This window comes from Heterodontus francisci, chromosome 26 (assembly GCF_036365525.1).
Source record: "Heterodontus francisci isolate sHetFra1 chromosome 26, sHetFra1.hap1, whole genome shotgun sequence".
NCBI lineage: Eukaryota > Metazoa > Chordata > Chondrichthyes > Heterodontiformes > Heterodontidae > Heterodontus > Heterodontus francisci.
In genome coordinates, this window is record NC_090396.1 from 67640790 (window position 1) to 67664874 (window position 24085).

Below are 24085 nucleotides of genomic sequence, written 5' to 3' on the forward strand. Positions count from 1 at the left end.
GCGCTGCTCCACAAACCACTGACCACCTCTAGGCACTTACCCATTGTCTCTCGAGACAAGGAGGCCAAAGAAGATGATTTCTATTTCTCATATTTGACTATTGGAATTTTGTCATTGCTTTCAAATTTATTTTCCCTTCCAGACATTCATTAAGTTGCCACCTCTCCTTGATGGAAATTGGATACCAATGCAACAACAGCTATTCAATTAATTAAAGGAAGGTGGGCTGGTGCTGTGAACAGCATGTGCCACCTGATTATTCAGTGCCTGCTGACAGACTTGTAACAGGGGATACCGATATTCTTTTCTTACTGGAAGACTACAATGGCTTTCCAATCCCAAATCACCAAGTAACATATTGTGGGATATAAACATATCATGTTTAATGTGATCACTCCCCTGTTGGGAATCTCCAGTTACTAATTTGTCAGCAATTAGCTACTTGTCCTTAGCTAAACTTTTTGTGCAAAAGATTTAATTTTCAGGACTTTATCACATATAAATGATTTCCCCTCTTCCTCTGAAGGTGGTGATTCATAAGGTTGCCAAATCTGGTTGGAGGCAGTCCTGTAAGTCTGATCAAATTACACTATGATCATGTCATTTGACCACATGTGTCCAATCACATAATCCATGATCACATGAAGTCTACAAACATTATAAAAAGATTGGGTTTCCTGTAGTTCAGCATCTTTACTTGTGGTTTTGAGCCAGCAGTGGTTGTGTGAGAAATTCCAAGAACCAGGAAGGTGAAGAAGGGAAACTGAGGATGGAGAAGAAGGGAAGTCAAAAGGTAGGGGAACGATTCATAGAGGGAAAACCAGAACTGGGCAGAACTTTGATTCCACCAATAACTCACTGAAATGGTACTGATAACCAATAGTAACACACTGATAATACACCGATTCCGCTCATATCCAACAGTAATACAATAATTCACTGACAGTTTAAACGCAACTGGTAGTAATAGGTGATATGTATTTGCACTTTTCACATCAAAACCATCTGGCACAGACCGACCTAATCAAAACTGAGCGATCAACCAAAGGGCCACAGGCTTGGTGCACTTCTTAGAGGACATTCTCCTAAACTTACCTTAGCACCAACACTTACAAACCACTCCCTGGGCTCAGACTCAATAAAAGAGATTGCATCCTGTCCCAGTGCTGGCTTTCTCTCCTGCAACTCAGATTCTTGCATATTTTTCTTTCCCAAATATTTATCTCATTCACTTTAAAATTATGGGCTGAATTTTCCCGGCCCATTGGGGTCAGGCTGGGAGGCGGGAGGGCTGGCAATATGGCGGGGGAAAGCGTCTGGAGGAGAGCCTGACGTAATGCTGCCACCATGGCATATTGCCAGGGTCGGGGAGCTCGGCGGCTCAGCCGCCCACCAGGTGGCCAAATGAGCCGCTTAAACAGTCAATTAATGGCCATTTCCATTCCCCATGGGCATTTTGCCCACATTGGGAGGGCGAAATGCTGTGTAGGGAGACCGCAAGGTACACCCTGGCTGCCTCCCAGTGGGTTCCAGGGGGGTCCCCTCTTTTATGGGTACTCTATGGCCCACAGAGGAGGCCCCCAGTGGCAATGGCTGCCCCTGCGACACGCTGCCGCGGGTGATTGCAACCCCAGTTCCTCTCGATCGCCGGGGTCTGCCTGGCTGGTCCCGGCTTCCCTAAAAAGACTCACCTTCTCTTTGAGGGTACCTCACTTTTGAGGCGATCTCATTCTGGAGCTGCAGCCTCAACACTGGCAACCACTAGCGGTGATGATGCTGATCTGCCGGCCCTCTGATTGGGCCAGCCTCTCTTGGGTGCGAGCCACCATCCTCAACTAGACGGTGGCCTGGCGGAAGCCTGCTAATTGGCTACTGCCAGCAAAATGCCACCCCAGGGTCCTGCTGCCTGCTGAAGCGGGGTCAACTCCTGCTTTTGGCCCTGGCGGCAGGTCTTCAATGTCCCCAGTAAAATTAAGCCTCATGTTTTAATTTTTACCTAAATAGCTACTGGTAGTGAAAGATCCCATGATCTAATAGGCCTCAGTTCAAGAACTTTCCTTCTCCCTTCTTTGGTTGCACCAGTGAGAATCCATAGTCTCCGTCTCTTTGCTCCCCATTTACCAGTGGAAACAATCTTTCACTGTTTACCCACAATGAAGTCCCAAAGTTTTACTCACCCTTTTACTGGCTGCTGCTCTCTCTGTACCTCTCCCAATACCACATTGCTGTTTCTGTTCCTGACTCTGCAGGAAATTCAGGTACCCATGCCCACTGCATTCCTGCATGTCTCCTTCGACCAAGCTACATTTTCCCCATCCCCAGACCCCTTCTTTCCCCGGTCCCTCATTCTCTCATCCCTCCTCTCATCACCCCAGTCCTCAGCCTCCCTGTTTCATCCTTATTGTCTTGTTGTCCATCGGGGGAATACCAAGTGTCATGGAACAATTTTTTTTCCTCCTCTGTTTAAACCAGTGTGCCTTTAAGACTCTGTCTAAAAACCTTTAAGAAAGAGACAGAAATTTTTAGATTCTTTGAGAACTGTGTGCCACAGCAGGCCTGTTCCCTAGATAGCAGCAGGAGACATGCTGTAATGTTTCAATTTGACTGTGTGTAGGGACTGGCTGAAACCAGTCTGATTTGGGACCCCAATGAAGTGTGCTTACTAAAAAGAAGCTGTCTATATCTTAGCAGAGACAATCTACATTGAGGTTAGACTGTGTTTGCCTAAGGAAGGAAAAAACCCCTGGAAAGAACATTTTCTTTGTTGGCGGTAGTAAATTCTGTTTTACTTTGAAACTCTAAGAAGTCTCTGCTGCAGAAGTAACTCTCTCTATTGCCTGTTCGTGTTTGCTGGAATTCTCAGTAAAGTTTCTACCAAATGACTGCCAGTTTAAAAATCCAAGTAGACCTATTGTTGTACTCCTCATTGAAAGAATTGTGTGACGCCTGCTGCAGCTGAAATACTTTGAATGCCTATCTATCAAAGACTGTTTCGTCAAATTCGTCTGGAGACTTTGCGTGGCATCTGATTATTCTACTCTGGGACACCTCAACCAGGAACGTAACTCAACAGGACTTACAATCCAGCTACTTATTTTATTCTTAAGAAACACCATTTTTAAAACCGGTTAACCGTAGATTTTTAAATGTATGTGTGAGTGCATGGGGGTTAGGATAAGAAAGAAGTTAAGATCTTTAGACATAAATTTATCTTAAAGGTGTTTCAGATTTATTTTATTAATAAATAGTTAATATGTTGTTGTCTAAAGATACCTGGTTTGGTGTATTTTATTCTGTGGGTTAATAAAGTGTTTAATTTGGCTGTTTTCCTGTAGATAGGAAAAAATTAATAATATGGGGCGACCTGGAGTATTAGGACTGAACTGGCAATGCATTACTCCCGCCTCGGTCGTAACACATTGCCATGTGGTTTTGGAAGGAAATATCCATGGGTAGGGGCACAATAACTGAAAAATATGACTTTATATTTGTCCATACTGCATCAAATCCGTAATTAATCAGAACAATGAAGAGTGTCGGCTGAGACATGTGAAAGCTAAATCTGAGCTTGTGGAAGATGTTGTTGAAGGATGGAATCTGGATGAGAAATAGGACAGACCCAAGGATGGAGCCTTGGGGTGTATTATAGGAGATCACGTTGGTGCAGGAGGAGACATTATTTCAGGAATATAATGAAACAGTGGAACATGTAAGACTGAAATCATGTGAAGAGTAAAATCAGGCGTGTAAGAGTACCGTGGAATTAGATAATGGCAAAAATACCAAGAACTTCAAGAGTACAGTTGCTGTCATAGGAGAGTAATTTAGAGCTTGGTTTAGATTTAGGAATAGAAATAACATTAAATTTGACTTTTATAAAATAGAGTTTCTTCCTAAAAAAGCACAAAGTTTATTTTGTGGGAGGAGGGTCAGTTATGATGGGAAAATTATGCTGCATGATTCCGAATGCCAACATAAGCAAAACAGTAGAATGCAAGTCAGAGGAAGTCATTATGAAACTGTGCAGTGCTCTAGTCAGATCACACATTGAATATTGCAGCACTTCTGGTTGCTAAGAATCACGGGAGACATGCAAACATTGGAGATATTGCAGAAAAGAGTCGAAGGCTGAACAATAGTGCCGGGGTCCTAGTTATTAGAAAAGATTACAGAAACTTGCGTTGTTCAGCTGACTAAGGAGATGTCTGAACAGTGATCTTATAGATGCATATATGACTGTTAAAGGAATGGAAGAAGTAAATCCATAATATTGCTGAAAAAAGAGACATACTATCAAAGATTTTCGTCTTGCACTCATCAGGACAGCTGCAAGAATGCCAAATTTCAAAGGAAGCAACGATTTATACTGTGAGAAAAGGGTGCTGCTTGGCTGGCAAGTCAACTCTGATTGGTTGAAGTGTTGCCATGGAGAATGCACCTGGGAAGTATTATCCCCATGCTTTTATTTAATTCAAAAAAGGAGCAATACCTGGACAAGTTAATTTTTTCTTCAAGACGAAAAACTTCGACAGCATGTCTCTTTTTTCAGCATTACTCAAGTTCTGTACTACCAAGCAATTAAATCCAGAATATTATGTTAAATTAAATTGCAGGAGTAAAAGCAGATGTAAATTAGTAAAAGTTAATTTTTGAACTGAGATCAGAAAATACTTCCATGTCGAACACATGGTATGGATCTCCAGATCGAGCAGTGGAGGTGAAAACCCTGGCATCATTTGAGAAACAACGGGATACTACCATGGGACGATTTTAGATTCTTTCAATTGAACTTCATCCACAATAAATCTGTGATATTGTGAAATAGAAAGTTGTGACTTTACAGCTTGCTGCCATTTACTACATTAGAGAAAAGGTAACAATATCAGCGTCACCTTTTGCTGTCACCATTCCAAGCCAGGCGAGCTCTGCTGCTCTCAATGAGACTTGACAATAATAAAGAGGTTATTCATTGCAAGCAATGGACATATTTGCATCAGAGCAACACGCAGAGCATGTTGGGTGCTGCGGGGGAACCTGCTTTCTGAAAGTGAGTAATTTCTTGAATCACATCTGAGTGGAATACTTTGTCACTTTTCAGAACTATGGCAAGCCACAGATATAGAAGCCTTGTGGCCATTCAGAATGTCATTTCCTCCCAGCCAAACCCTGCAGTTCCGAAGAAGGGTCACTGACCCGAAACGTTAACTCTGCTTCTCTTTCCACAGATGCTGCCAGACCTGCTGAGTGAATCCAGCATTTCTTGTTTTTGTTTCAGATTTCCAGCATCCGCAGTATTTTGCTTTCATTTTTTCCTGAGTTTTCTCTCAATGAGATTTCTTTCTGAAACAAAGTACTGCTTCTTTTCTATGTGTCTGAGACAACACGAACATCCAAATATGTCAGGATATATTCCACTTCCCTTCAGAAGAAGGTTTACATTTCTGCTAAGTTTAGAAATCTTATTATTGACTTCAGAGAGCCAGGAGTAATTAAAATCAGCAGTAGCGTTAGAAGAGTATGTTGTGTTGCTGTAAGTATCAGTTTATAGAGTAAAACATGAATTGTTATACAAACACTTGTTCTTATTTTAGAAGAAAGCAATACTTTAATTCAAATATTTTATGTCTTTCCTCCACCCCAACATCCTCTACTAATGCCGACTGTATATTAAGACACTGCTTCTGATTCTGTTCCCCCCACTACTGCTAGTAATGCTAGCAGTGGCCCAAATCTGGGGATTCACAGATTCACTGTTGAAGATTCACTGTTGCAGAGGTCCTGAAACAAAGGGTTCTATACAGAGCAAAGGGCCATTCAGTCCTTACATTTTTGCATAGGCCACTCAGGTGCAGTATGGGCTTTTCCCTAACTTGAATAGGAACAGGAGCCTTAATGGGCCCTGTGCACAGTGCAATTGATGGTGCTCATGAACTACATGATGGGACATTGTGTGCTGTGTAGGCCTCAGTGACTGATCAAGCACTGTGCATGGTTACCTCACACAGTTGTGCTTTGGGCACCACAGACAGCATTATCAGCCACTATGACACATGCTGAATCCACAAAGCCTGCCAATTGTAATGTATTAATAGATCAATGCACTGTTTTCTTGTCCAAGAAAAAAGCAAATTAAATTTGTTGAAAATGTATTACATCAAGGAAGAGGCATTTGATAGTCAAGCTTTGAAAGAAGTGACTGAAATATACATAGCTTGATTTTAAAAATGCTTAATGTACTCATTCGGAAGTCATTTTTCTTATACAACCTTTTACGTCAACATTTTACTGCTGGAGGGTGTATCAAATACAATGCTATGACAGAAAATGTTTGGTGAAACATACATGAAGATTTTTCTTTTTTCCTACCTTTCTTGCTGTGTAAATACTGAATGCTGCAGACAAGAAATCCAATTAATCATATATATATCAGACATACTTATTTACAGCTGTACAGTCTCTTGCACCTTGCTGTAGTTATCAAAACCAAGAAAGCACTGCAATCATCTTATTTTCTTTGAATAATAATCCTCCCTGCCACCGCATTTAAGAGCAGAGTTGTGAAATCTAATTGTTTTTAAGTCAGGAGTCAGCAGCAGGATAGAGACCCCATGAAGGAAGATATGCAGGATGGCCAGCAAAAATTAATGCTGCAATTAAACGGCTATCTCAATCATACACTACAGTTGGTCCAGTCACATCAGTCCTTTCAGTGGACATTTCCTTGAAATTCATTTCAGTTTAGTGGTGACATTTGCTATTCCTACAATTTGAAAGACTGCAATCACCTTAATTTAAACTATTTTAAAGGACTGAGATGCACAATACATTTAAATGGCTCTTTAGAATGATTCTTAACAACACTAATCTTTTCCAGGAATTTGTCACCTCAGGATGGCTGCAAAATGTGTAAATGACATCTCCTCCCACCCAATATACTTCTACAAAATGTTCCAAGAAGAAAATGGTTACCCTTGGGAGCTATAGTATGTTGGACCAATTAAAGAATGCAAAAGAGCACAGATGTCCAATAATCTGGCCTCTGGAACGCGGGAACAGGAGTCGACCCCTTGAGCCTGTTCCGCCATTGATCTGAATATAGTCATGCTTTAAAAATCTAACAATACTTTACTGCCATGATTAAAAACAGTGATTGGGTAGCTAGTAGTTCACTCAGATTAGAATCATTGCATGAGAACAGGAGGTTGAATCTATTTCCGTACATGTTTAAGATTTGTCTGCAGGAAGGGCTAGATGACAACAATGGAGACAGATACTGTCATGGTAAGAATGTAAGTAAACATCATAAATAATATACCAGGAAGAAAATGGAAAATTATTGGTGATGCTGCAGATTTCTGTACCAACTTGTTACACCAAGGTAAAATGGGACACAACACTCATCCACTCTCCATATTTCACGTTCCCAACTTTGGTTGTGCTAATTCAGAGATGTAGAATGTAGGCCAAAGACTCATGAAAATGGAAGGAAGAAAAATTAGTCTTTAAATCACCTAGGCCCACGATCACAGGCAACTTAACAACTTGTTTCAGTGTAGCATTGGCAGGTAATTGTTGGCAAGTCACTTGCTTGCCCTTTCAACCAGAAGGTAGTTTATAACATGGCTACAAAACAAAACCAATGGAATAGAATAAAATAAGTTGAGAATCAGTGAGAATAGACCTGAGCTTGCATCCAACATATGAGTTCAGTACAGTCCCTACCAATTCTCAGTTCTGATTTACCATTCTCTTACAAGCATCTATAGGAGTCCTCATATTTGTACTTTAAAATGAAATACTTTCCATGTAATATAGTTTTCATTTCCACAAGTATTACAATGGAATTAATTACTATTTTGTTCCAATAAGTAATGGGAGAGACAAGAGTTATAAAACATGAAATGCCATAGTATTTTGAATTAATTATAAAATACGTATAGATATTATGACTTAACAGCAGGCTACAGATAACAATTTTAAATCACAATATCACAATCTGAATTTACCTGTTGAGGTAAACTCTCTTTTCTGTATACTGGCCCTTGCCATGAATAGGGTCCTCATAAGGCTCGTTCTGCACCACCTCCACACCCTCTCCTCTGTCACTCTGCTCATGGCTGTGCTTGCTGATCATGTACAGCTGTCCAATTCTGTACTGGAATAAAACAAAGAAGTTTATTCAACCAACAGAGTAAGTTGCTATGGTGGAAGTGGGCAGAGAAATATCAAGTATGTCAAACACTAAAAAAAATGAAGTCAGTCTATTTGACAAAATTCCACAGGGGTAATTTTAGTATTGGGTGTTAAACAAGCGATAGTGAAGGAGCCCCCTCTTATACACATCCGATTTTCAAGAAAAAGCAAGTAAAGCAATCAGACATTATTCCATTTCTTGATCTATTCTAACCATTATTCCTCAGTTGAGCGAATACTTAGGCAGCCTGACCAATGTGAGGAATCTTCAACATCTGCCTGAAATGGGTGCAAGGTCAGAAGAGCGGCTGCACCGCTCACCCAAAAGCCGATGTCGGGAAACCCAAAATATCTTCAGGTTCATTTGATCCTTATTTGATTGCAGCCAACAAAATTGCAGGCATCTAATGAGCACACTGCTGCAACTCAAGTTTTGAGTGTGGGAAATCTTGAGAGGGTGGGAAATCATGAGCGAGCCAGCTGGGTGGTTTTGGGGGCTGGGCATCTCAGGGTAGCTGCTCTCAGAGGGTCAAACGCAGGCCAGCAGCAGGCTGCAGTATTTTTGTGGGGCCAGCAAGGAGACATACTGCTCCTCCTGGTACCAGAAAAATAAAGTTAGAAAAAAAGTTGCGGCCCTTTTCTGGAGTGTGTACATCTTTGCCAATTAGGCTGCTCACCACAGACTACAGATGGGCATATATTCATGGTACATGCTCCACTCATTAGTATTTTGAAATTGCAACTGGGGTCCTGCAAAGGTGTAGAAACCCAATTTATATTATTTGAACAGCCTCCCACTTCTTTTGGATGGGTATGGTGTGTAATATTACTTGCTCCTCAATATCACTTCCTCTGATAACGTTCACTGCAGTCTTGAAAGTAGTCCAGTCTTATGGTAATGGCAGAACATGGGTGTTTCCTCATTTACAAGCCTGCCTGAAAATTGTATTAGATGGGTCTTGGGCATCCAAGGGGCAGCTGTGGCTGCCTCCCCACCACCAACCCACCCAAGTTTCAACTGCCGAATCGGTTTTCAGGCAAGAAACAAACATTCCTTAGTTGAAAACTGCTTCCTATGTCTTTACCTATAATGATCCATAACCGCGTGCCGTTAGTGTGATGGCAGGTCATTGTGATTCTCATGCTAAGTTTTCCCACCGTTCTTGTAGGGACACTGCTCATCACTTCCTATTTCCTCACACCTGGATGAGATTGACACCATGTCCTCTCACTCCATGATGCAGTTAATAAGTTCACCAACTCACTGCACCAGTACTAATAAGAAAAAAGATTTAGCTCTTTAAGAGACTGATGGGTCATTACTCCATCAAAATTCAAACAAAAATGATTCAAAAGCAGCTGATAAACTGAAACGACTAATTTCCAGATTGTGTGTGTTGGATATGATCTTCCATTCTATTGTGCTTTTCGGATTTATTGAGGTTTGTAGCAGCAGTTCATATCTTGTGCTCCTGCATATAAGTTCATACCACATACTACTACTATCATATTTTGGTCTTTGGGCTCTCAGGTTCATATACAATGATGTATATAACTGAGCTGTTCCCTTTCACGTAGATCGATGAGACAGTCTTCTTGACATATGTAAACAAGGTGAGATGATTTCAGAATGCAGGTTATAAAGGGGAATCAGACACTAATGTGAGGGAAATAGGCACTGTGACATTCAAAAGGGGAAGTAGTCACTATAATGTAGATAACCAAGGGGAGATGGGCACTGCGAGGCAAGGCAATGAGAAGTCACTGCAAAATGAGAAGAGATGAGTGCGTTGCTAAGGATTTTCTTTGTCATGTATATGTTTAGTCTAAGAATGTCAAGTATTTAAAGATGTTCTTCATGGTTTTACATAATTCTCTAATTCTGTTTCACAGCATTCACATTGAGAGCTTCTTCATATTTTAAATGAACTGTGCACGTTGAAGACAGTAAACTTCTGTCAGCATCCAATTGGGCTGTAACTTATCAGGAAAGAGAATTTGTGCTCTGTTGTATTTCTGCCAAGGTTCATTTATCATACAAAAGTCAAATCCAATCTTTCACGCTGCAGCATTCTTTGCACATTTAGGAATTTCTAAGAAATAACTGGGACTTAAAAGCCGAGGGTTCAACAGCAGCCCTCTCAGACTCCAGTATATATCAGTGAAATTCTACCTGAAATGCAGTTGTTTTTGGTTTCTGTTACCATGGCAAACAAATGCCTCCAGTTCTGTCTTCATGGAAGGTTCGGTCAGTACATCAGTTAGGTAATAGAGGATTTTAAATTGATAGTCAGAGTTTCTGATATAAAACCACAGAGTGACAATATGTGAAGAAAATATGTTAGGGTAACATCCAGGCATCAACAGACTCCACATCAGTTTTTGCAATAGCATTTTCAAACATTTATCAGAAGTACTTGGAAATGTTTTCAATCTAAATTTCATGGTTGCAGATATTTCAAATTTTAAATACTGTTAATGGCCCCCAAGGAGTACAAAAATAGTCGACTTAATTGAAATTAAGCACTATTATGCCAATTACACTAGCATGATTTAAGAAGCAGCACCATAATTAATAAGTGGAAGTAAGAATTTTAGAAGAACCACAGTAATTCCTCACGCTCCTGAATTCCCAATATCTACTATATTGTGTTGTGTGACAGTGTTGAATGGATTGGATCTTTTGCCTTTCGACTATTTGTTCCTTTCTTTGGAAAAGTATCTCAGCTGTACTCAAAGAGTCCTGGGATATTTCGTATGTTAAAAGTGATCTAAAAGTGCAACTTGGTACTGGTGCTGCTACTGCCGCTTAGTTCCCTTAAATATACCAGCTTGTTGGCTTCTTCAGATGCCTCGCTTTATAGGAGCTTATATCCGACTGGACTGAAGGAGCTAAACTCTACTTTCACTACGGTTAATACTTGTACATGCAGCTTTAGTTTGCTGAACAGGAAGGTTTCCAAAACAGTATTCCTAAGTCTTCTGGCTTATCAAACTATTTTGCACTTAGCACACTGCAATACCATGTTTGTATTTAAGTCAGCATACAAATATTTCTATAATAATGAAACAAACAAAACAAACCTGAGTACTACCATGATACCCTTAAATGCACCACCTTTCAAGTCGCTGAGTACAATCAGTAAAATTGAATGGCGAGTAACACATTGTATTTGATCATGGTAGAAAATGACAATTTAACAACGAAAGGGACAGCTGAAGGAATAATGTATAAAATAAATTCAGTGGACAAACCGAGGTAGGTCACGCCTTCTTTTCTAAATTTGTTTGTGGGATGTGGGCATTGTTGACAAGGCCAGCATTTATTGCCCATCCCCAATTGCCCTTGAGAAGGTGGTGGCGAGCTGCCTTCTTGAACTGCTGCAGTCCTTGGGGTATAGGTACACCAAGAGTGCTGTAAGGAAGGGAGTTGCAGGATTTTGACCCAGTGACAGTGAAGGAACGAAGATATAGTTCCAAGTCAGGATGGTGTGTGGCTTGGAGGGGAACTCGCAGGTGATGGTGTTCTCATGCATCTGCTGCTCTTGTCCTTCTAGATGGCAGAGGTCTTGGGTTTGGAAGGTGCTGTCGAAGGAGCTTTGGTGAGTTACTGTAGTGCATCATGTAGATGATACACACTACTGCCACTGTGCGTCAGTGGCGATGGGAGTGAATGATGAAAGTGGTGGATGGGGTGCCAATCAAGCGAACTGCTTTGTCCTGGATGGTGTCGAGCTTCTTGAGTGTTGTTGGAGCTGCACCCATCCAGGCAAGTGGACAGCATTCCATCACACTCCTGACTTGTGCCTTGTAGATAGTGGACAGGCATTGGGGAGACAGCAGGTGAGTTACTCATCGCAAAATTCCCAGCCTCTGACCTGCTCTTGTAGCCACGGTATTTATGTGGCTGGTCCAGTTCAGTTTCCAGTCAATGGTAACCCCTAGGATGTTGATAGTGGGGGATTCAGTGAAGGTAATGCCATTGAACATCAAGGGGAGATGGTTAGATTCTCTCTTGTTGGAGATTGTCATTGCCTGGCACTTGTATGGCACGAATGTAAATTGCCACTTATCAGCCCAAACCTGGATATAGTCCAGGTCTTGCTGCATCTGACATGGACTGATTCAGTATCTGAGGAGTCACAAATACGAACATATGAATTAGGCACAGAAGTAGGCCATTCGGCCCCTCGAGCCTGCTCCGCCATTCAATAAGATCATGGCTGATTTGGTTGTGTTACGAATTCCACACTCCCATCTATCCCCGATACCCCTTGATTCCCTTGCCTAACAAAACTCTATTTACCTCCACCTTAAAAATATTTAATGTTCCTGCCTCCACCACCTTCTGAGGCAGAGAGTTCCAAAGTCGCACAACCCTCAGAGAAAAAATGTCAACTCATCTGTCCTAAAAAGGTGCCCCCCAATTTTAAAACAGTGCCCCCTAGTTCTGGACCCACCCGCAAAAGAAAACATCCTCGCCACATCCACTTTGTCAAGATCATTTAGCATCTTTATAAACTTCAATCGTCTCCCCTCACCCTTTGAAACCAGAGTGAAAACAAGCCCAGTCTGTCCAACCTTTCCTCATAAGACAACCCGCTCATTCCAGTTATCAATCTAGTAAACCTCCTCTGAACCACCTCCAAAGCATTTACATCCTTCCATAATTAAGGAGACCAAAACTGCACACAGTATTCAAGATGTGGTCTCACCAATGTCCTGCAAATGGTGTTGAACATTGTACAATCATCAGCAAACATCCCCGCTTCTGACCTTATCATGGAGGGAAGGTCATTGATGCTATCATCTGAAGATGGTTGGGCCTAGGACACCACCCTGAGGAACTCCTGCAGTGATGCCCTGGGACTGAGATGTTTGACCTCCAACAACCACAACCATCTTCCCTTGTGCCAGGTATGACTCCAGTAAGTGGAGAGTTTTCCCCCTGATCCCCATTGACTCCAGTTATGCTCGGGCTCCTTGATGCCATACTTGATCAAATGCTGCCTTGATGTCAAGGGCCGTCACTCTCACCTCATCTCTGGAGTTCAGCGCTTTTGTCCATGTTTAGATCAAGACTCTAATGAGGTCAGTAGCTGAGTGGCCCTGGCGGAACCCAAACTCAGTATGTTATTGCTGATCAGGTGCTGTCAACGACACCTTCCATCACTTTGCTGATGATTGAGAGTAGAGTGATGGGGCAATACTTGGCTGGGTTGGATTTGTCCTGCTTTTTGTGTACAGACCATACCTGGGCAATTTTCCACATTGCCAGGTAGATGCCAGTGCTGTAGCTGTACTGGAACAGCTTGGCTAGGGGTGCGGCTAGTTCTGGAGCACAAGTCTTCAGTACTATTGCCAGAATGTTGTCAGGGCCCATAGCCTTTGCAGTATCCAGTGCCTTCAGCTATTTCTTGATATTACGTGGAGTGAATCGGATAGGCTGAAGACTGGCATCTCTAACGCTGGGGACCACAGGAGGAGGTTGCAATGGATCATCCACTCAGCACTTCTGGCTGAATATGGTCATAAAGACTTTAGCCCTGGCTTTTGCACTGATGTGCTGGGCTCCCCCATTGTTGAGGATGGGGATATTTGTGGAGCCTCCTCCTCCTGTCAGTTGTTTAATTGTCCACCATCATTTACGACTGGATGTGGCAGGACTGCAGAGCTTAGATCTGATCCATTGGTTGTGGGATCATTTAGCCCTGTCTATTGCAAGCTGCTTCCACTGTTTAGCATGTAAATAGTCCTCTATTGTAGCTTCACCAGGCTGACACCTCATTTGTAGGTATGCCTGGTGCTGCTCCTGGTATGCCCTCCTGCATTCTTCATTAAACCAGGATTGTTCCCCTGGCTTGATGGTAATGGTAGAATGGGGTTATGCCAGGCCATGAGGTTACAGATTGTGGTTGAAAAATATTCTGCTGCTGCTGATGGCCCACAGCGCATCATGGATGCCCAGTTTTGAGTTGCTAGATCTGTTCGAAATCTACCCATTTAGCACGGTGGTCGTGCCACACATGTTGAAGATACCCTCCATCATGAAAACAGGACATTCTCCACAAGGTCTGTGCGATGGTGTCTCCTACCAATACTGTCATGGACAGATGCACCTGTAACTGTACAGCTGCAGCTGTACAGAACTTTAGTTAGGCCACACTTAGAATATTGCGTGCAATTCTGGTCGCCACACTACCAGAAGGACGTGGAGGCTTTGGAGAGGGTACAGAAGAGGTTTACCAGGATGTTGCCTGGTCTGGAGGGCATTAGCTATGAGGAGGGGTTGGATAAACTCGGATTGTTTTCACTGGAACGACGGAGGTGGAGGGGCGACATGATAGAGGTTTACAAAGTTATAAGTGGCATGGACAGAGTGGATAGTCAGAAGCTTTTTCCCAGGGTGGAAGAGTCAGTTACTGGGGGACATAGGTTTAAGGTGAGAGGGGCAAAGTTTAGAGGGGATGTGCGAGGCAAGTTCTTTACACAGAGGGTGGTGAGTGCCTGGAACTTGTTGCCGGGGGAGGTGTTGGAAGCAGGTACCAGAGAGACGTTTAAGAGGCATCTTGACAAATACATGAGTAGGATGGGAATAGAGGGATACAGACCCCGGAAGTGCAGAAGGTTTTAGTTTAGGCAGGCATCAAGATCGGCGCAGGCTTGGAGGGCCGAATGGCCTGTTCCTGTGCTGTACTGTTCTTTGTTCTTTGTTGTAACCAGTAGATTGGTGAGGACGAAGTTAAGTAGCTTTTTCCCCTCTTGTTGGTTCCCTCACCACCTGCTGCAGACCCAGGCTAGCAGCTATGTCCTTTAGGACTTGGCCAGCTCAGTCAGTAGTGGTGCTACTGAGCAACTCTTGGTGATGGACATTGAAGTCCTCACCCAGAGTACATTCAGTGCCCTTGCTACCCATAGTGCTTCTTCCAATTGATGTTCAACATGGAGAAACACTGATTCATCAGCCGAGGACAAGGGAGGGGGGGGGGTGGGGGGAGAGGGGGGGGCGGTGCATGGTAGGTGGCAATCAGCAGGAGGATTCCTTGCCCATATTTGACCTGTAAAATTTCATATATCTGATCATGGAGTGACACTGACAGAAGCCAAGGGGTTGGGTTTCTGTCTCACCCTTTTTCCCAGGTTATGGCAGATGATGATAGAAAGGCCTTCAAAAGGGAAGATCAATGAAGAAGTTCCGACATACAAAATCTTCAAAATTGTTGAAACTGGTATCAAATGATGGCCACAAATCAGCATGTAGTTCATATCTACTGGGCCCTTAAACCTCACTCAACAAGGATAAATATTCCCATAGCATACATTAAGTACTTCATATAAAACTAAAAAATTATTTTTTTTTTAAAAACTGAATACTTTACTGTAGTCTTGCTGCTTTAACCCTGCCTGTCATTAAGATTTAGCTTTCATCCGAGGCCAAGAAAACATTTTGCAGGTTAAGCAACTTGTGGAGGAAGCCAGCAAGGATGATTTTAAATATGGCATTTTATAAACTATTAATACAAATGCTTATGTGCCCAGGCATCACTTTTTCTATAATTCATAGATTATTGGATTTTTAAAACATTACGTTAATCACTATAATGCTATTATCCAAATTATTCATACTTCATTTTTTAATATCATGAATAAATTATATTATAATCAATACCCTTTTGCAACCATTGCATTCAATAGTGCTGTCTTTCTGATTGCCTTTGCTGAGAAAACTTGAATCAAATTTTTTATTTAATACGTTAGTTTTCTTCTCAAAAGAACATATCAAATTATAGAATGAAAAAAACCCATTGAGTGCACTTCTTCCAGCAGATCATGGATATTTTGTACTATTGTGGCCCTTCATCAACTTACTTACTGGGGAGATGGTGGCGTAGTGGTAATGTCACTGAACTAATAATCCAGAAGCCCAGGCTAATGTCCTGGGGACACAGTTTCAAATCCCACCATAGCAGATAGTGGAATTTAAATTCAATTAATTAATACAAATCTTAAATTTTAAAAAGCTAGTCTCAGTAATGGTGACAGGAAACTATCATTGATTGATGTAAAAACACATCTGGTTCACTAATCCCCTTCAGGGAAGGGAAATCTGCCATCCTTACCTGGTCTGTTCTGGCCTACATGTGACTCAACACCCACATCAATGTGGTTAATTTTTCAGCATTTATCATCCAGGAGAGGAACAGGGAGCAGTTAAATAAAGTCCAAGAATCACAGCCTACAGCACTTACTTTCCAGGAGGGCAGCTGAAAGGAGGCCAGCTGTGCCTGAGTTTAAAGTAAAGTGAGCAGTGACATCACAGGAAAATTGTAAGGTGATTGGTTGGTGAGTAACTGCTGTTAGGGAGTATCCGTGAATAGCTGGGTTAGTACACTACTGTTAGAGTACGTGTGTAAATAGCTACAAATTAGAAAAAAAACTTAAAATTAAAATTTATGTAGCTACCTTATAATTAATTAAGGCATACAAGCAGAAGGGAACTATCCCAACTACCTGAATATCAACAGGGATACAAGCAGTGTGAAGGGCACAGAGGGCACAAAATTCTTGAACTGCATTCAAGAGAACTTTTTTAGCCAGCATGTAACAAACCCAACGAGAGGGAGAGCAATTCTAGATTTAGTCTTAGAAAATGAAGCTGGGCAAGTGGATGAAGTAGCAGTGGGTGACCATTTTGGATACAGTGACCACATTAATGTTAGATTTAGCATGATTTTGGAAAAGGACAAGGATAGAACAGGAGTAAATGTTTTAAATTGGGGGAAGGCAAATTTTACGAAACTGAGAGGTGATCTGGAGAAAGTAGACTGGATACAGCTACTTGAAGGAAAATCAGTGGTAAGTGGGAGGCATTCAAAAGCGAGATTCAACAGGCACAGTGTAGGCATGTCCCCACAAAAATATAGGTGGTACGGCCAAATCTAAAGCCCCCTGGTTATCTAGAAGCTTACAGGGTAAATTAAAACAGAAAAAGAAAGCTTATGATAATCACAAAAAACATAATACTTTAGAAAGCCGAGAGGAGTACAGAAAGTGTAGGGGTGAAGTAAAAAAGGAAATTAGAAAAGCAAAGAGAGGACATGAAAAATTATTGGCAGGTAAAATCAAGGAAAACCCAAAGATGTTTTATCAGTGCATTAAGAGCAAGAGGATAACTAAGGAAAGGGTAGGGCCTTTCAGAGATGTACAAGGGAACTTGCACATGGATGCAGAAGATGTGGGCAGGGTTCTTAATGAGTACTTTGTCTCTGTCTTCACAAAGGAGAGGGTTGATGTAGACATTGTAGTTAAAGAGGAGGAGTGAAATATCAGACATGATTAGCAGAATGAGAGAGGAAGTACTAGAGGGTCTGACATCCTTGAAAGTGGGTAAATCACCAGGACTGGATGGATTGCATGCCATGTTGTTAAAGGAAGCCAGGGAGGAAATAGGGGATGCTCTGAGGATCATCTTCAAATCCTCACTGGATACGGGCGAGGTGCCAGAGGATTGGAGGTCTGCCAATGTTATACCATTGTTTAAAAAGGGTGCGAGGGATCGACCAAATAATTATAGACTGGTCAGTCTGACCTCAGTGGGGGGTAAATTATGAGAATTAATTCGGAGGAACAGGATAAATTGCCACTTAGAAAGGCATGGATTAATCAGAGACAGTCAGCATGGATTTGTTAAGGGAAGGTCATGTCCGACTAACTTGATTGAGTTTTTTGAGGAAGTAACAAGGATGATCGTTGAGGGTAGTGCAGTGGATGTGGTCTACATGGATTTTAGTAAGACATTTGACAAGGTCGCACATGGCAGACTGGTCAGAAAGTCCATGGGATACAGGGGAATGTGGCAGGATGAATCAAAATTGGCTCAGTGAGAGGAAACAAAGGGTAGTGGTCGACGGATGTTTTTGCGAATGGAAAGCAGTTTCCGGTGGTGCTTTTTAAAAAATTAATTCATGGGATGTGGGCGATGCTGGCCAGGCCAGCATTTATTGCCCATCCCTAATTGTCCTTGAGAAGGTGGTGGTGAGCTGCCTTCTTGAACTGCTGCAGTCCATTTGGGGTAGGTATACCCACAGTGCTGTTAGGGAGGGAGTTCCAGGATTTTGACACAGCGACAGTGAAGGAACGGCGATATAGTTCCAAGTCAGGATGGTGTGTGACTTGGAGGGGAACTTGCAGGTGGTGGTGTTCCCATGTATTTGCTGCCCTTGTCTTTCTAGTTGGTACAGGTCGCGGGTTTGGAAGGTGCTGTCTGAGGAGCTTTGGTGCATTGTTGCAGTGCATCTTGTAGATGGTACACACTGCTGCCACTGTGCGTCGGTGGTGGAGGGAGTGAATGTTTGTAGATGGGGTGCCAATCAAGTGGGCTGCTTTGTCCTGGATGGCGTTGAGCTTCTTGAGTGTTGTTGGAGCTGCACCCATCCAGGCAAGTGCAGAGTATTCCATCACACTCCTGACTTGTGCCTTGTAGATGGTGGACAGGCTTTGGGGAGTCAGGAGGTGAGTTACTCGCCTCAGGATTCCTAGCCTCTGACCTGCTCTTGTAGCCACGGTATTTATATGGCTACTCCAGTTCAGTCTCTGGTCAATGGTAGCCCCTAGGATGTAGATGGGGGATTCAGCGATGGTAATGCTGTTGAATGTCAAGGGGAGATGGTTAGATTCTCTCTTGTTGGAGATGGTCATTGCCTGGCACTTGTGTGGCGCGAATGTTACTTGCCACTTATCAGCCCAAGCCTGGATGTTGTCCAGGTCTTGCTGCATTTCTACACGGACTACTTCAGTATCTGAGGAGTCACGAATGGTGCTGAACATTGTGCAATCATCAGCAAACATCCCCACTTCTGACCTTATGATTGAAGGAAGGTCATTGATGAAGCAGCTGAAGATGGTTGTGCCCAGGACACTACCCTAAGGAACTCCTGCAGTGATGTCCTGGAGCTTAGATGATTGACCTCCAACAACCACAACCATCTTCCTTTACGCTAGGTATGACTCCAGCCAGCGGAGGGTTTCCCCCTGATTCCCACTGACCTCAGTTTTGCTAGGGCTCCTTGATGCCATACTCGGTCAAATGCTGCCTTGATGTCAAGGGCAGTCACTCTCACCTCATCTCTTGAGTTCAGCTCTTTTGTCCATGTTTGAACCAAGGTTGTAATGAGGTCAGGAGCTGAGTGGCCCTGGTGGAACCCAAACTGAGCGTCACTGAGCAGATTATTGCTAAGCAAGTGCCGCTTGATGGCACTGTTGATGACACCTTCCATCACTTTACTGATGATTGAGAGTAGGCTCAGTGCTGGGACCCTTGTGGTATATATTAATGGTTTGGACTTAAATGTTGGAGGCATGATTGGAAAATTTGCTGATGACACAAAAATTGGCCGTGTAGTTGATAGTGAAGAGAATAGCTGTAGACTCCAGGATGGTATCAATGGTTTGGTTGAGTGGGTGGAAAAGTGGCAAATGGAATTCAATTGGGAGAAGTGTGAGGTAATGCATTTGGGGAGGGCAAACAAAGCAAGGGAATTCACAATAAATGGGAGGATATTGAGAGGGGTAGAGGAAGTGAGAGACCTTGGAGTGCATGTCCACAGGTCCCTGAAGGCGGCAGGACAGGTAGATAAAGTGGTGAAGAAGGCATGTGGAATGCTTTCCTTTATTGGCCAAGGTATAGAATACAAAAGCAGGGATGTATTGCTGGAATTATATAAAACACTGGTTAGGCCACAGCTGGAGTACTGCACGCAGTTCTGGTCACCACATTACAGGAAGGACGAAATTGCTCTGGAGAGAGTACAGAGGAGATTTATAAGAGCTTGAAAATTGCAGCTATGAGGAAAGATTGGATAGGCTAGGGTTGTTTTCCTTAGAACTGAGGAGGCTGTGGAGTGACTTAATTGAGGTGTACAAAATTATGAGGGGCCTAGATAGAGTGGACAGGAAGGACCGGTTTCCCCTAGCGGAGAGGTCAATTATCAGGGGGCACAGATTTAAGTTGATTGGTAGAAGGATTAGACTGGACATAAGGAAAAACATTTTCACCCAGAGGGTGGTGGGTGTCTGGAATTCACTGCCCAGATCAGTGGTGGAGGCAGAAACCCTCAACTCATTTAAAAGGTACCTGGACCTGCACCTGAAGTGCTGTAACCTGCAAGACTGTGGACCAGGTGCTGGAAGGTGGGATTAGATTGGGCGACTAGTTTTTCAGCTGGTGCTGACACGGTGGCTGAATGGCCTCTTTGTGTCGTAACTTTTCTATGGTTGTATGTTTCTATGGTACTTTGTCTCCTGCAAAGGCAAATAGATGCAGATAACCTTTCTAAGAAAATGAAAGTTCAAGATTTCTAGTTAGCCTGCATGATACATACAGAAAGTTACAGGGCTGAAAATTTGGCTCTGCAGTGTCCGGGTTTTCAGCGCTATGGGTGCCGTTTTGTGTCCAAAATGGGGCTACGCATCCGTGCACAATTCTGGTGCGGACCATGCCAAACGCCAGTTTGGTAAGCGTCAAACAAGAGACGTCCTTTACCCATGTAAGAAGTAGGAATTCAGTCAGAATTGTGCACGGATGCGTGGCCCCATTTTGGACACAAAACCACACCCATAGCGCTGAAAACCCAGACACTGCAGAGCTGGATTTTCAGCCCTGTAACTTTTGGTATGTATCGTGCAGCCTAGTTAGAAATCTTGAGCTTTCATTTCCTTAGAAAGGTTATCTGCATCTATTTGCCTTTGCAGGAGACAAAGTACCACAGAAACATATAACCATAGAAAAGTTACGACACAGAAAGAGGCCATTCAGCCATCGTGTCTGCGCCGGCTGAAAAACTAGTCGCCCAATCTAATCCCACCTTCCAGCAACTGGTCCAGAGTCTTGCAGGTGACAGCACTTCAGGTGCAGGTCTCGGTACCTTTTCAAAGAGTTGAGGGTTTCTGCCTCCAGCACCATGTTAATGGCAAATAAGGGCCTCACGCCTACTTTTGCTCTCTTGCAACTTTGGCTTGTGCCTGAGGCAGCCAATACCAGTATTGATTGCCTCCAGAAAAAACAACACTAAGCAGCACAGAATGAAAAAAGGTTAGTACTCACCTTAATCATTGCCGTTGCTGGTCCTGAAATCTCTGACCTCTCTCCCAACTTGGATCTCAGCGCCTGCGCCCCCACCCCCGTTCATCCCCCGGCCCTCGTCCCAACCTCCAAACCCCCAAATGCACGCCGAGGCCTGGCCAACATTACCGCAGATCCCAAGATGTTCTTTCTCGACCTAACAGATGCCCCTGATCGCACTCCAAGGCCCAGTCAACAATACTGCAGACCCTTGAGATGTTCTTGCCTGACCTCCTAGTCCTCACCGCCCCTATTGCACTCCGAGGCCCAGTCAACAATGATTCAGATCCCCACAATGTTCCTCCCCAACCTCTTAGCCCCACCCAGTCGCTTTCCGAAGCCCAGCCATTCACTAGACCCTCGTGATCAATCACCCAATTACCTGAACATTGGTGCACAAACCTGTGTAGACTCCTACTGCTGCGCCTTCTAAATGATAAGGAGGTCCAAGGCCTAAAATTGCGTGTCACAACCCTTTGAGCGAAAGCAGTTAGCACTCTGCGAGTGAGGTGCCCAAAAATGGACACTGCCGAGTTTCTAGGCCATAATTTATAATCCTGACTGCATGCATCCATGGATGATATCCCATAGTCCTAAATAAGTTAAAGCTACAAACTTTGTCTGGAATATTTAATTATCAATGTTTATACTTATCCCTATTAACTTCAATCCTTTTGCAGAATGACATATTTATACTGCTTTTTAATTCTCCGACATCTTTATCAGAATTTATTTTATTCCTTAACAACTATTAGCTGTTGTACACTTAATTTACTCATCCTACGCCCAGCACAGGTGTTTTGTGATGAATCTTTGAAAATTATAATACTTTACCCAGACTCCTTAAAAAATAATCACCCATTATCCAATGATGTAGGAGTGGTCTGGAGAGGCCCGCTGCCAAAATTCCACCCCTCCTGTGACCCTAATCTCACCAGAAGAATGTCATGCTACATTTAATTGAAGCACAGGGCTAAGTACTCTCTGAGATTTCACTGAATTTTCTCCTGCTAACCCTCTCTCCAAATCACCAGCATTATAAGGTTGGCGGTGCAGAGCCTATACTCTACCCAAAGGTGGAAAGAGATTGTGAAGGTTCAAGGCCAGACATTATGTGTTCCTGAACAGTGTGGAGGTGAGTTATGCTTCCAGCAGTATCTCAGCATCTACATGCCTCCACTTACTTTGGTCAACCTGGTAAGGCCATTAAAATATTTCTGGAGCAGAAAAAAATCAAAGGGCAAACCCCCCAAGCCACATTCATACCCTACTGAGGAGCAACGCAACAGTGTTACAAGTACAGGTGGATTGTTTATGCACTCAAAAAGGAAAGGTGCTTGACCTGATAAGATGTAAGGAGGAAGAAGATAAAAATTACAAAATGTGCTGGAGGAAATTAATTTTAGTTGTACCTAAACAATGATTCAAACATGCACATTGGCACAATTATGTTACTCTGTTTTTGAACAGGTCAAGTAGTTTTCAAGATGTCCATTGAAATGGTTGATTTCAGGCTTTCTTTTCCATAAATATAGTGCATGTTGATATATCAAATAAGTTGTCACTTCATTTGCTTTCTTTTCACAAAGTTTGATAACAGCCACTTCTATGACAAGTAGAAAACTAAAGGTTTGATATGCACTATACAACAATGAATTCCAGAAACATGTGAGTCCCTGGTATTTTCTGAGTAATAGTTAAACATAACTAATGAAACAGTTAATTAAGAAACTTCTAATAGGCCCAGTATCTTCTTCGCACAACTACTACCTAATAAAAATGTTAGGAAATTTAGAAAGGGAATATAAATCCATGATCAGCAAAATGGAAAATCAGAGGCAAAGGTATAAGTATCCTGATCATCCTGGATTTTTTCTCTTTTTTGAACAACTTTTTCAATCTTCCTGCCATTACTCAGATGTCATTACTTATACAAATTCTTTTGCTATTCTAGTATGGTTGAACATTTTCTATAGGAGCCATACCTTCTTTACATATTGGCTTGCAATAAATGTTCATAGTAAATTAGTGGAGGAGTCAACCCACAAATGACTTCTTTTAAAATATGCAGCAAGCTATATAACGTATGAAGAATTAGAAGAGCGAATTTAACTTTAGAACCAAGAAACAAAACCTACAGAGCAAACCACTCATAACAGTTACAAATCATCCTATCCAAAGCCTAGAGAGAAATTTCTTACAACTCCCCTTTCAGGATGCCGATTTACCAAACAGGTTGCGTGCCTTTCTAGTTCTGTCTCATCTTTCAGGACTTGACCTGTCAATTCTTCATCCTCAACCATTTGTATTCTGCCTTTTACAAGCTTAGCTCCCAGAAGCAACTTCCTCATTATCTTGCAATTTGATTTTCTAATAACATACCTTCATCCTTTTAGCCATTTTACTTTCTGTGGCAAGTTCCTCTCCTCTCTTTGAGGCATCCCACATTCCACCTATCTGTCCTTGTACCTGTTCCATGTTCAGAGGTTGCCAGGCAATGTATTCCTAGGCCACTGTCAATGCTGCTCTCCTAACAAATGAGAGTGGATCAAATAACTCTCCCTCCGGTTCTCCTCCATGCATGTGGGCCTTTACTCAATGTGTCAGGCAATTTATCATGGCCCAGATTTTGTGTTGATAACAATGGCGAGGTTAACAGCGCTCACTGTTATTGTGGAGTCAATCAGACAGCAACTTCTGGTGTCCGCAGATGCACACTCAAATGTGGAAATCTGGAAGTTGCTGTCAGGGATACCCTGCTCCTCTACAGGC

General features: G+C 42.6%; 1 protein-coding gene across 1 annotated transcript in view; it reads right to left on the reverse strand.

The window, feature by feature from the left end:
- The window catches only part of LOC137384438 (cytoplasmic phosphatidylinositol transfer protein 1-like), a 399346-nt gene that overhangs the window by 165489 nt on the left and 209772 nt on the right, over positions 1-24085 (reverse strand). The window contains exon 3 of the mRNA XM_068058497.1: positions 8007-8155. Within this exon, the coding sequence (XP_067914598.1) occupies positions 8007-8155 (149 nt within the window). The remainder of the gene's footprint in view (positions 1-8006; positions 8156-24085) is intronic.